The sequence below is a fragment of the Xenopus laevis genome, chromosome 1S (assembly GCF_017654675.1).
Source record: "Xenopus laevis strain J_2021 chromosome 1S, Xenopus_laevis_v10.1, whole genome shotgun sequence".
NCBI lineage: Eukaryota > Metazoa > Chordata > Amphibia > Anura > Pipidae > Xenopus > Xenopus laevis.
In genome coordinates, this window is record NC_054372.1 from 148,813,236 (window position 1) to 148,826,719 (window position 13,484).

A 13,484-nucleotide genomic window follows, 5' to 3' on the forward strand; every position below is an offset into this window, starting at 1 on the left:
TATCCTATTTACAATAAATGGTGTTCTATTTATACTTTTCTGTGTGTAAGCGTATTACACATTTTAATGTTTATTTAAATGTTGTAATTTCCTTTAATTAATTTGTGTAACCTATAAAAGGTGATTCTGTGTAACACGTTATACACAGTACATGTTTTGCAGGCTTAGTTTGGTACGTATGTATGTTCTAATATCCCATATTAATGTTAAGTGTCATTATTGATATTTTCTTTGAAAAAAAAAACCAAAAACATGTTTTAAGTTTCTGTTTGTGTGAAATCATACACCAAGAGGTCCATTTATCAAAGGTCGAATTTTGAATTCATCTGAATTTTTTTTTTTTACTCTAATAAATTCGAATATATTCACAATTTGACTGGGAGGTTATTTAAGAAAAAATTCTAATGTCTAATATTCGATCGAATAGTTCCAACCTGAAAATTTGAATCATATTCGGACCTCTGCCATTGACTTATATGTGCCATTGAGTACAAGAACTCAGCAGGTTTTAGGTGTTGGGATACCAGTAATATAGTTTGTAATATATTAGGTTATCTTTTCTTAACCATGTTAATAATAAGATAGCATGATCTTTCAGCTGCATTTACAATTGTTCTGATCCTCTTGAAAGCAATGCAGCTAAACTATGTACTGTCTGGGGCAGAAAGTGTTAGTAAATTATACAGATGTGCAGTTGCAAGCAGACAGACCTTCTGATTTTCCATTAGCATACCCTTCAACCAGTAGATAGAACAGCTGCCACCATCTTGGAGACATTAGATCCCCTTTTAGGAACATTATAAAGAGTCCTTTAAATAGGACCAGCCTGTATTTTAAATTTTACATTTTAATTTCATAATAAAATTGCTACACTTTGAGTCCTGTGATTCCACTGATTTGATCCAGCAAAGACTCTGTGAAGTTTTGGATAAAGCGCATCCCAGAGGAAAAGGCCATAAGCACTGAAAATCTGTTTCGCTGCAATGTGATGAGGCCAGAATTTCATGCTCTCTGGTAACAGAATACACTTTAATGTTTGTTTAACCAAGCAGCATGATGGGCAGATTAATTTCCACAACATATTGCCTTGATGATTATACTGTCCTCTGAAAGCGCTTTTGTTTATTACGCTGCAGTGTCCTGATGTTCACTAACCGCAAATGGTCTGCTCTTCTGTCCAACCATTCATCTTAGCTAATGGCATTTGAAGCCATATTTCCAACAGAACATCTTGTTACCTTGCGTGTGCATTTGCATTTGTGTATCTAATATACAGTCTGGCCAAAAAAGTATCTGATATATGATATGTTATCTATCTGACAGAATGTCTGTTTTATAGGTTGATTATTGGAATTCAAATCAAGCAAATATGATCAATGGAACTGCAGGTCAAATGTGGCCTCCTTTCAGGAAACCCTCAGAACCTCTAGAATTTTACAGTCCAGATGCTTGCCGGTAAGAAATCGCCAACTATATGTTTTAAATGGAAACCAAAACATCATAAAATAACGGTGTAAAGAAAGCTACCAATAACATAAGTATACATTTTAATTTTATAAAACTACATTAATGTCAAACAGCCTTTGATCATAAAGCAGGCCATTTAGCATATCCATATCAGATTCCAGTGTGATAATGTAATAAACGGTTTAATGTTTGTGTCAGCTCTAGTATCCCGTAACAACCAATCAGATGTTTGCTTTCAAGCAAGTCACCATGAAATGCTGCCTGCTCATAACTTTCTATGGCTTATGAAACCTCATGTTTCATTTATGTTTACGTTTGTGTGGCAACGGGACATAAACCAAAATTTTGTCCCTGGGGATTTTGTTTAGTTTGGAATGTTCAACCACTTTGCTTTGCACCCAGAAGATACAGTATATGCTGAAATTATTATATAGCATATAGTAGTAGCAGTATTGTTGCTTATAATTATAGCACCAACATTTTTTACACACAGAATGTTTGTCATTAACATCAGTCCCTGCCCCAGTGAAGCATAGATTTGAGGTTTCCTTCACACACAGTAGGGTCAGTTTTATCAGGAGCCAGTGAACCCAACTGTATGCATTTTGAGAAAAAACTGGAGTACAGGATGGAAACCGACTAAATGTCCATAAAATACACTTTATACAGTAAACACATGAAAATGAATAGACTGACACCCGTGTTGATTCCCTTTTCTTTTCAACACCATAGACAGAAGGTTCTTTTTCAAGGACATCAAGGGCAGGCAATAAATCTCAACAGTGGCCCTGACTGTGGCCTCGAGCTTTAGAGTCTTCACACCAGATGATGTACAATGTAACATTGATGTGTTCATTTCAAGGACGTTGGTTCTTTAACTTTTCCCATGATATCATAAGCTTCCAGTTTATAACTTGTTTGCTCAAGGCTATATGGAAAATGTTTAATTGTAGGTAAAAGGGAAAGTTTCTAGTTTATGTTAGATCTAAAGTGTGTAATTCTATAGCTTCCTAGGCAAAAGTTGACCTATGGGTGCCCATTTTGTGTCATCTTTTCAGGTGCCCTGTTTTCTTGTGCCTTATGCAGCTTGATGGTATAAATTTTTGAAATTTTTGTTGTATATAAAAAATTGAACATGACTTTTCTGTAAAAGACTAGGGTCTTTGGAAACACTGAACTGTTTGTTTATTATGTATCATAGGTCAATGAAACTGGTATATGAAAAGGAAGCAGAATTCAGGGGTGTACCAACGTTTCGATACACTGCTCCCAATTACCTGTTTGCCAATGGAACAGACTACCCACCCAATGAGGGATTCTGCCCCTGTGTGGCTTCTGGAGTACAGAACGTCAGCGCTTGTCGATTCAGTGTGTATTTGATATATATTAGTTTTGGTATAGCTCAACATTTACTGAGCACTTTATATTCCCTGACCATCTCAATTTCATACTTGTTCCAAGCAAGCCCAATTTCTGGAGGGGGTGCTGCTTCCTCAGTTTGTTGGAGCAAGACCCATAAATATTGCTGTTTGGGTAGTACTGTCTAGCCTCCTTTATTTTGGGTTACAAATATCTGTTAGAAACAAAATGCTTAAAGATATATTTCCTGCCCTTATATTGCCAATATAATCATTTATGGAGTTAATGGTGAAAAAATTGTGATTTAGTTCTAGTTGTTTATTGCTTTAATTAAACTGACAACACTTTCCTGTGTTCTGAATAACTCTAGATTTCTATTGAGATCAGTGCAATTAATATTTTTAATTGAAATATTTTTAAATCTTAGACAGAGACAACTTTTTTCTAATTTTGGTTCTGTACATTACCACAATGAATTTTAAATGAAACAACTCAGATGCAGTTGAACTGCAGACTTTCAGATTTAATTCAGTGGGTTGAACAAAAAGATTGCATAAAAATGTGAGGAACTAAAGTCTTTTTTAAACACAATCACTTCATTTCAGGGGCTCAAAAGCAATTGGACAAATTAAAAAAACTGAAAATATACTAATACCCTTTGTTGGCAATGACAGCCTTGAACGCATGGATCACCAGATTCTGGGTTTCCTCCTTTTTAATGCTCTGCCAGGCCTTTACTGCAGCGGCTTTCAGTTGCTGTTTGTTTGTGGGCCTTTCTGTCCGAAGTTTAGTCTTCAACAAGTGAAATCCATGCTTAATTGGGTTCAGATCAGATGACTGACTTGGCCATTCAAGAATATTCTACTTCTTTGCTTTAATAAACTCCTGGGTTGCTTTGGTTGTATGTTTTGGGTCATTGTCCATCTGTTTTATGAAACGCCTCCCAATCAATTTGACTGCATTTAGCTGGATTTGAGCAGACAGTATGTCTCTGAACACCTCTGAATTCATTCAGCTGCTTCTGTCCTGTGTCACATCATCTATAAATACTAGAATCCCATTGCCCCTGGCAGCCATGCACGCCCAAGCCATCACAATGCCTCCGCCATGTTTTATAGAGTTTTTGCTTTGGATCATGAGCTGTTCCACGCCTTATCCATACTTTTTTCTTGTCATCATTCTGGTAGAGGTTGATCTTGGTTTCATCTGTCCAAAGAATTTTTTTCCAGAACCGTGCTGGCTTTTTTTAGATGGTTTTCACCTTGCAGTGCACCCTCTGCACTTACTTTCATGCAGTCTTCTCTTTATGGTAGACTTGGATATCGATACGCCTACCTCCTGGAGAGTGTTGTTCACTTGTTTGGCTGTTGTGAAGGGGTTTCTCTTCACCATGGAAATGATTCTGTGATCATCCACCACTGTTGTCTTCAGTGGACATCCAGTTCTTTTTGCGTTGCTGAGTTCACCAGTGCTTTCTTTCTCAGGATGTACCAAACTATAGATTTTGCCACTCCTAATATTGTAGCAATTTCTCGGATGTTTTTTTTTTCTGTTTTTGCAGCTTAATGATGGCTTGTTTTACCTGCATGGAGAGCTTCTTTGACTGCATGTTGTCTGTTCACATTAAAATCTTCCACATACAAGCCCCCCCCCTCAATTCAACTCCAGGGCTTTTAGCATTGATAATGACATAACAAAGGAATTGCCCACACCTGCCCATGAAATAGCCTTTAAAGTAAATTGTCCAATTTCTTTTGAGCCCCTGAAATGAAGTAATTGTGTTAAAAAAAGGCTTTAGTTTGTCACATTTTTATGTAATCTTTTTGTTCAACCCACTGAATTAAATGTGAAAGTCTGCAGTTCAACTGCATCTGAGTTGTTTCATTTAAAATTCATTGTGGTAATGTACAGAACCAAAATTAGAAAAAAGTTGTCTCTGTCCAAAGATTTACGGACCTAACTGTATTTTCTTTTTGTAAGTCAGTTTAATCTCTTGGGGATGTTCTCCCTGTAAACTGTGTCAGCTGCCTCCTTTAGAGACATGAAGAGGCTTGTTGTGCCTGTAGCTCGCCCAAGGAAAAATTGTACTCATACTTGATGTATCAGTGGAGGTTGCACATCGAAAGCCTGAATCAATTATGACACAAATACAAGACGTTTCATTGTGGAAATTTCCGTGGAATGCTTGTGCAACCTTTCTAGGTTTCTAATATGAACCAATCTTCCTCAGTAAGAATCTTATAAACCTCAGGCAAAGTCTCCACCTTCATAATAAATTATAGTAATTGACGGTGGCTGTGGAAGGCGAACAGAAGTGCAGTTATTGAACTGCTGCAAAGTTAAACCTTTGTTTAGTTGGTACAACTCTTGATTAAAGTGTATATCCATATTTCAGCTAAACTCAATTTAGCCAGCTTATATTTAAAGAGGGTGGACTTTTTTCGTGTTTCTTCAGCGTTTCTAGTGATCACTTCAGGAAAGATTCTAAAAGGAACTACAGTACTTAAAGGCAGAAATAACTGACACTCTTTGCCTTCCAGCCAAAAATCATTTTCCACTGCCATTCAGATCTTTTGCCTTTTTGGGTCCATGTTTATGTGCATGTGCATGTGAGAGTGCATTTGAGGAAAAAAAAAACATAAACACTGACTGCTTAATTCACATAGAGAAAAACATATCCAAAGAATCCCTGCTTTGTACTGCAGAAACTCCATTAGTAGAAGGTAGTCTTCAAAAGTTCCCTTTCATTGGTTGTTAGGAGTACACCTCAGCAGGGATTGCTGCCTTTGAGTACTGTGGCTCCATTTAGAGTCTTTCCTGTAGCAGATCACTGGCAGCTCTGAACTTAATGAAAACATAAAAGAGAACTTTCATTTATAATTAATAAATATATATATATATATATATATATATATATATATATATATATATATATATATATATATATATATATATATATATATATATATATACGTTTTTTAAAACGAAACAAGCTGAAATGCCGCTCCTCACCTTTCTTATTGGGTGCACATGGGCAAGGCTTAATTTACATACTAAACAAGTTAGCCCCAGCACTCTCAATATATAACCCCCTGAAAATATATTCTTGCACAACTGAACTGTAACTTTCTTAAAAAAAAGACACTTTTAGTTACAAAGTTTGTACAAAGCATGCATAAGCGGACGCGCCCCGTCAAGGCAGTGTCCATGCGTCATTCTTATCCTAAGTGGAAAAAAAGGAAGTGTTACCTTTTGGGGGAGACAGACCATACCCCCACCTAATGGTGCCTTGTGATGAGATCATGCTAAATGAAGAGAAAAGCAGGTATGGTCTGTCTCCCCCCCCCCAATGGTAACACTTTCTTTTTTTCACTTAGGATAGGAGTGACGCATGGACACTGCCTTGACTGGGCACGTCAGCTAATGCATGCTTTGTACAAACTTTGTAACTAAAAGTGTCTTTTTGTTAAGAAAGTTCCAATTCAGTTGTGCAAGAATATATTTTAAGGGGGTTATATATTGAGAATGTGTGTGAATATAGGAAACATATTCACTTCAACAGAAAGGTCTATCGACTGATCATAGTAAGTTAGGTTGAAAAAAAGACACCTGTCCATCAAGTTCAACCTTTTAGGTCTATATATAACCTGCCTACTAGTAGTTGAAAAATAAAAACATTTAAAGCCCTTTCCAATTTGCTTCGGGGGGGGGGGGGGAATTTCCTTCCTGACTCAACTTGTACTATAGCTGTCAAAATAGTTTTCGGTGTCCCATATATATATTTTATATTCGGATTTCTCTCCTTGCCTGCATACAAAACTAATCATTATTTCTGTCTTCTTCCCCAGATGCCCCATTGTTTCTATCATTCCCTCATTTCTTCAATGCAGATCCTTCCTTTTTGGAGTCTGTTGATGGGTTGCACCCAACTGAAGAGCTGCATTCCCTTTTTCTAGACCTGCATCCAGTAAGTTCCTTTATTATCAACTGATGTATTTTCAAAAGGATTTTTAAAATCTTCTTTATTGCTATTCACATGTACTGTATCTTTCATTTGCTTGGGACTTGGGCATAGTAAAGTACACAAACTTTTTAGCTGCACATGTTGCCAGTTTTATTGTGAACAATAGAAACCTTTATTTTGTGCATGTGTATCAGCTTTGTCCCCGTTGAAGAGGGATTTCTGGACTAATGAATGGGGTTGTTCAGGACATCTGAAAACCTTCTCCAAGAACAGAGTGGCACAATTGGCCCTCGTTAGCAGTAGCAGTGAATCCTGTGGGATGCCCACAGAGCCTCTTATGACATTCTAAATGAACCAATTTTTATATTTTTCAATGGTGACCAGTTGCAGTAGAAATGTCGTAGGAAGGATTTGTACAAGGCAGTACTTTGGATAACAATGATACTAATACATATTCGTGTTTGTTTGGGTATACATTCATGTGTGTTTTTCCATGTTTGTTGTTTTTATTCAAAAGGATACACAGCTGTGATTAGCTACTGTATTATTTTTTAACTGTAAATAGTGCTGCCTCTTTTAATTTAACCTTGTGTTTTCAAAGTCATGTTCATGCACTTTTCATTTGTTTTCTTTTACTGATTTCATTCAGCTCCTTGAGCATTAACACTTTCTTGTTGATATTCCTGTTTGGATAGAGAATAAGGCTTAATACACTATAAAACTCAACTTCTTACTCTGTGATAGAGATGGGAATCCATAATTTTTCCTCCCACCGCGTCCCAGTGGGAGAAGGTGTGATACTGGAGGCAGCATGCCCAGATCAAATTCATTCTGGAATATCATCGGTATGATGTGGTATAAGGAAGCAAAACAAGACACTCTCAAAACAGCAGGGCTGGTACATGTTTCAGAAAAATAAAAAAAACACAGATTCTAAATCTTTTCAGCAGGGGAGCAAGTGGTTTAGTTCTATGAGTGTGTGAAAAATGGCTGAGCCTATCCTGTAATACCTACAAATACATTTACTTTGCAGTTTGGTCTAGGGTGATCTCTTGGAGTGCCTGCAACAATATAAACTCTGTTCAACCACTCTTTATGCAGGCTTTGTAGGTTCAGGGTGGTGCACCTGGGGCCCCCAATGTATGCATAAATTTACCTATCATTTTTTATAGGTACATTTTTAGAGGGCTTCCTCTTTGTTGGATAGATTTGACAATGTGCATATATATTTACTTAGCTTTTTACTGAAATATGTGATGTTTCTTCTGTTGGGAGCATGACCTTTTCCTAATTTGCTTCTTTATGCCACTTCGTATTGCATAATGTAAATGTTGGTCTTCACATACCTAGCGTATATGTACAGTACACACGCACATATATATATATTGATTAATCGCCTGGGTGCAAGTATTATAGCATTTTGAACAGTCAATTTATCAAAAATACCACACTCACAGGTTTGAGAAACGTCAGTCTGTTTTTATTAATAAACAATATTTTTTAAGTCCTGTGAGTGCGGTATTTTCGATAAATTGACGATAATATATATATATATATATATATATATATATATATATATATATATATATATATATATATATATATATATATATAATAAAGCAAATGGACCGCACTCCTTAGTAATCATGAAGAAATAGATGTGCTTTATTCAAATGTTTATATATATATATATATATATATATGTATGTGTGTATATATATATATATATATATATATATATATATATATATATATAATATATATATATATATATATATATATATAAAAATCAAAAAGGTAGCTTGCATTCACAGGTCTTATGAAAGGTTTATAGGTGTTTATGTAGTCAAAAAGAACAGCTTACGTTTAGGCTAGCACTCTAGCCTTTCCTCTAAAAATTCAAGTTTTTCCCCTTTAAAAATCGACTAGAAAAATTCCAGGTTTAATAATTAGGCCCCTTAGTGTCTTAGGGAGCTTGTGTGCTGCCTTGCGTACACCTTACCTTTTTCTGGCTGCCTATTTTGTGCAGCTGTCCCGACCAAACCCACAGAGATACAAATAATTAGAAAAGAAAATACAAATAATAATTGGAAAAAAAGCTAGATCATGGACCTCTTGTGTCTCCACGTGCACCTGTGACCCTGATTAATTATCGCTTTCTAAACTTTTTGAGAGTGGGAACAGCCTAGAAGGGGGTGGGCAATGAATAGAGTTGCCATCGTTTCTGGAATAAAATACCTGCCAGGTAGCAACCCTAGCTATGGAAAGTGTAGCCTAGGGGCCTCAAATATCAATTACTTGCCACTGTGTGCTACCTCCAGGCAGCAAATCTTCTAAAAAAAAAAAAAAAGACCTTTGTATTGGTATCCGTAGAAATCTATGGTACAAAAACATATGAATTGCAGATTTGCTTTCTCCAGCAATTACCCTTAGGAAATACGCCTGAATGTATTAGCTACCCACTGGAACATTTTTTATTTGTGGTTAGTTTCAAGACATGTAAAAGTAGTAGCCAAAAGGGTGCTGACTAATGAGCAAGAATTTGGCCAGCATTGTGCTCATAGGGGTCACTGTACACATCAGGGACGATTTGGAACAATCCTCTTTGGCATTTTGATCGCTAGGGAAAGAAGCATGTGATGATATTAACGAGTGTTTAGTAACAAGTTATTCTGTTGCACCACAGCTGCATGTTTCCTTATTCCATAAGGATTTCACATGACTAGAGCAAAGATAACTGATTAGACAAGAATCAATTAACGTGTAAATTCATTAAGCTCCATTAGTATATAGCGATAAGGGTTGTTATGTGCCAAATGTTTCCTTCTGTTTATGTTTGTTCTTTAGTTTTATTACACTAATTATGATCTTAAGCTTTGAAACTGTTTTGTGTCAGGCTGACTCGAGACATTTAACTTGTTGAGAACCACTTCTCCATTAAATTGCTCGGGCAGACATGGTGCTATATGGTGAGGCAGACTGCATTGGTAAAACATCGGTATGTGTGTTAGTGACCTTGCTCATTCGAGTGGAGTATTCAGTATCCCTTCAAACTGGGGGCAAGCCTCTGTGTTATGACAGAGGAGATGATCTGTTGGTGAGCCAACTATAATGCCCCCCATCTGCACCAAGCAGCAGCTTGTATCTAGTCTCTAAGTGGAGCTAGCTGTGGGGACACTGTCTGAGCAGGTATAATATTTAAAGCTGGGATTAGCTTTCTAGTTAAAACATTATTTAACAATTAAAACAAGGTCCATGCATCTTTAAACCGACTATTTTAACTTACAGTGCTGCAGTTGGCATGAAACTCCCAAGCACTGTACAATAATGCCATTGATGGTTCACAATGTAACAAAATGTATAACTGCCATTCCATTCCTTCCCACGACTCTGCGTATTAAAAGAAAAGTTCACACAAAATATGGGCTTTGTTATTCACTCTGGGGCTCTCCGATGCATTCCATTGCACACAGGTGATTACAATAGACCTACCTCCCCCCCTTTACATGTCTTGAAAAATGTGGGGCTATAGTCGCTTGCAAAAGAAGCCATTCCATCTGTTTTGTGTACAGTACAACTCATTGCCTTTGGCACTGCTTTGTTGCAGCAGAGAGAAATGTGACACAACGATTACATGGGGTGTATGGGGCATTTTGCCTTGTTGGAGCTGCAATATCTTGCACTTCTGTATCATAGTCTGAATCCTCCACTTTTATACCAATCAGCCCTATCCGTGGAATTCGTCTGTCCACACGTGTAGCTGATTTGCATAAATACCCACCAGTTGGGCAGACAACTATATGTGCTTTTAGGAAGCATCATACTGTGTTTCACATTCAAAAACACTAGGCACAATTAAGCAAATACATTAAGGACACTGTGGTGGTCAGCCATATATTTTTTGGGGGCTACACGCATTTCATTTGACCCAACTGCTAGAAATACTATACTTCAGGACATCCCAGTTCTTAATAATGAGAAGCAACAAAAAACAATTCGCCAATTTCTGCAAATCTAGGCTATCAAACACTGGCATATATTCTGATGTGAAGTTATGCCATGTAAATGCAAGTTAAAAGTGGTGATGGGAGACTTCATCAACCTTAAAAGGATAACAACTGCAAGTGGCATTTTCAATTGCTTATGGGTAATTCAGAATTATTGTGGTCTTCTTAGGAAGAACTTGATAAAAAAACAAAAAAAAAAACCAATTCTCCACCAAGCCAAATCCCATTAATGGTAATACTGTGACAACCCAATTTTGCCATTTAGACAGATGGGAAACGGCTACTTTCAAAGAAGTGTTTTTTTAAGAAGATCATGGCAATGAAACCCTGATGTGCCAAAGTCCCACTGTGTCTGACCAGCTTATTTGGCCAACCATCAGTGGGCTGATACTTTTATCTCCTGGTGGGATTTTTTAAATGTGCCCAATAGATATAGCAAGTCTTTGAACACATATAACACTAGTGTATAAGCTACCAATGCAGTCTAAAGTCAGCAGCTATTATCAGCCTGTGTATGGCTGTGTATATACTCCTGAAAATTGAAACCTATGTGGAGAGGGGGAAAAAAACATTACTAGTTAGAGACCTAGGCATTCAAATGATTTCTGCCTGGAGATAGTGCATGTCTCATCATGATCTTTCTGCCTTTGTAGTCCCAGCAACGTTCGAGCAATAAAAATGACTGACTGCACAAGCAAAGATCTGATTCCCTTCAGTAGATTATCTTTTATGGAAGGCTGATAAGCTGTTGCTTAAAGGGAGCCAAGAAATGTATCTGTTAAGCTGGCAATAGATGTAAAGATTTTTAAAAGATCCAATCATTATCATGAGACCACAAATATTTCGAAACGACCGTTTAAATGTACGATTTGTCCATCAACTAAAAAGACCATTTCAGGCGATATTGTCAGCAAAACTGAAGAGTAGCTGCCTGCTTGGCCCTGCAGACATAGATAGATTGCACTGAGAGCGATAAACATTTTTTAACCTGACCGATCAATTTTCTGACAGATTTCGGCCGAAAAATCGTAAGATGTACGATTGTTCGAATCCCACTAACTTCACGATAATTTCGAAGGATTGGTCAGACTTCGCTAAAATTGGTCGTTTGGCAAGAAAAATCTTTGCCTCTATGGGGACCTTTACATTTGAATATAATATATACATATACTTACTGGGTTAAATGTATTAATTTATTGACAACTTTTAAATATGTTTTGTGATCGTCCCATGCACTGATTTTAATGGATATATGGTCCCTATATTGGAAGATGTGCAGTTTGGCCACAGATTTCACTGATGGACCTTACAGCAAAACCATGTGTGTGTGTGTGTGTGTGTGTGTGCATGTGTCCAGCCCTGAAACTGGAATAAACAACATCCCTCAGACAATGTTAGGTAAATATCTGGGTGGGAGGATTAAGTCCATGAAGAAAACTGAGCCTGCCATGTTATTGTAAAGCCACTGACCTAAGTAAGGAGGAAATTCTTCAGCCTGTTTTTCCAGGCACTTGTCATGAAACCATGAATGGCACCATCGACTTTGGTATGGATAGTGTAGCATGTAACAATTGTAACTAGTGAATATTCAGCTCGCGCCCAAGGACTGCTGTATATGACTGAGATTACATCAGTAATACCAAACACTATACCCTCGCTTGTCTTGCTGCTCTGTTCTACAAGTTTTCTAGCAAGCAGCACGCCTTAAGGGGGAGGGTTGGGCTTTATAATAAGTGACTGACAGGGAAGCTTTTTATAACACTGTGGCCTCTCCTCAAGGCAGAACACACTTTTCCGTTTGATCCGTAAAGATAAACTGTATTTCTCATGTGGACATAAGCAAAACAATTTTATTTTCATTGTAATAAAATTCTTTGAAAGGTTGTGTGCAGTTTGTCTAATCTTTAGAAAGAAAACTATTTGACCATTTTATTTATAAAAGATTTTTTTATGTTAACCTTGGACTGCTTCCTACCCAAGAACATGGAGCTGTTATTCTAAAAATATTCTAAAAATTTGACTTCAAGATTAATATTTCTTTATTTTTTTGCATTTTATGAATTTTCGTTATTGCAACCCGGAATATAAAAATGATAGCTTTTTCTTATAATTATTTATTGTTGTATATTACTTTTGTAACAATTTATTTGTAAGATTATTTTATCATCATTTTCTAATTACAGCTGACAGGCATCCCAATGAACTGTTCCATTAAAATGCAACTCAACATGATGGCCAAATCAGTGTCTGGAATTATGTAAGTAGAAGTGTGTTTTTTGCCTACTGTACATTTTTATAGGGCATATAGAAAGGGTGTTTTGTTGCCACAGTGATTTCCATGTCAGGAGGCAGTCCAGAGATTTGCTATTGAAATGAGGGGTTGAGTCTCAGCATGGTGTTAAGTTGGCCATAGATGTAAAGATCTTTAAAAGATCTTTTTATCGTGAGTCCACGATTATGAAAAATCGCTTGCGCTAAAGCACACACGGCACTTCGTTTTCCGAAGTTGCCCTGCACATATGCTGTAGCGCAGGCGACTTTTTATTATAGCGGACGTGAAGACACGCAAAGGCAGTTCGGGAAGATTGTCGCCCAGAAGAAGAGGCGATTAGTCGCCAGGCGACTAAATTTTCCCCCAAATCTGCCCGTGTGTCTCAACCCAAACACTCCAGTTTTACCAGCAGGAC

The 13,484-nt window shown here is 37.0% G+C and overlaps 1 protein-coding gene across 3 annotated transcripts in view; it reads left to right on the forward strand.

Annotated features, from left to right (window-relative positions):
- scarb1.S (scavenger receptor class B member 1 S homeolog) overlaps nucleotides 1-13,484 on the forward strand; it is a 58,875-nt gene that overhangs the window by 29,618 nt on the left and 15,773 nt on the right. For all 3 annotated transcript variants that reach the window (XM_018244190.2, XM_018244188.2, XM_018244189.2), the window contains exons 6-9: nucleotides 1,340-1,455; nucleotides 2,669-2,835; nucleotides 6,675-6,793; nucleotides 12,981-13,054. In XM_018244190.2, the coding sequence (XP_018099679.1) occupies nucleotides 1,340-1,455; nucleotides 2,669-2,835; nucleotides 6,675-6,793; nucleotides 12,981-13,054 (476 nt within the window). The remainder of the gene's footprint in view (nucleotides 1-1,339; nucleotides 1,456-2,668; nucleotides 2,836-6,674; nucleotides 6,794-12,980; nucleotides 13,055-13,484) is intronic.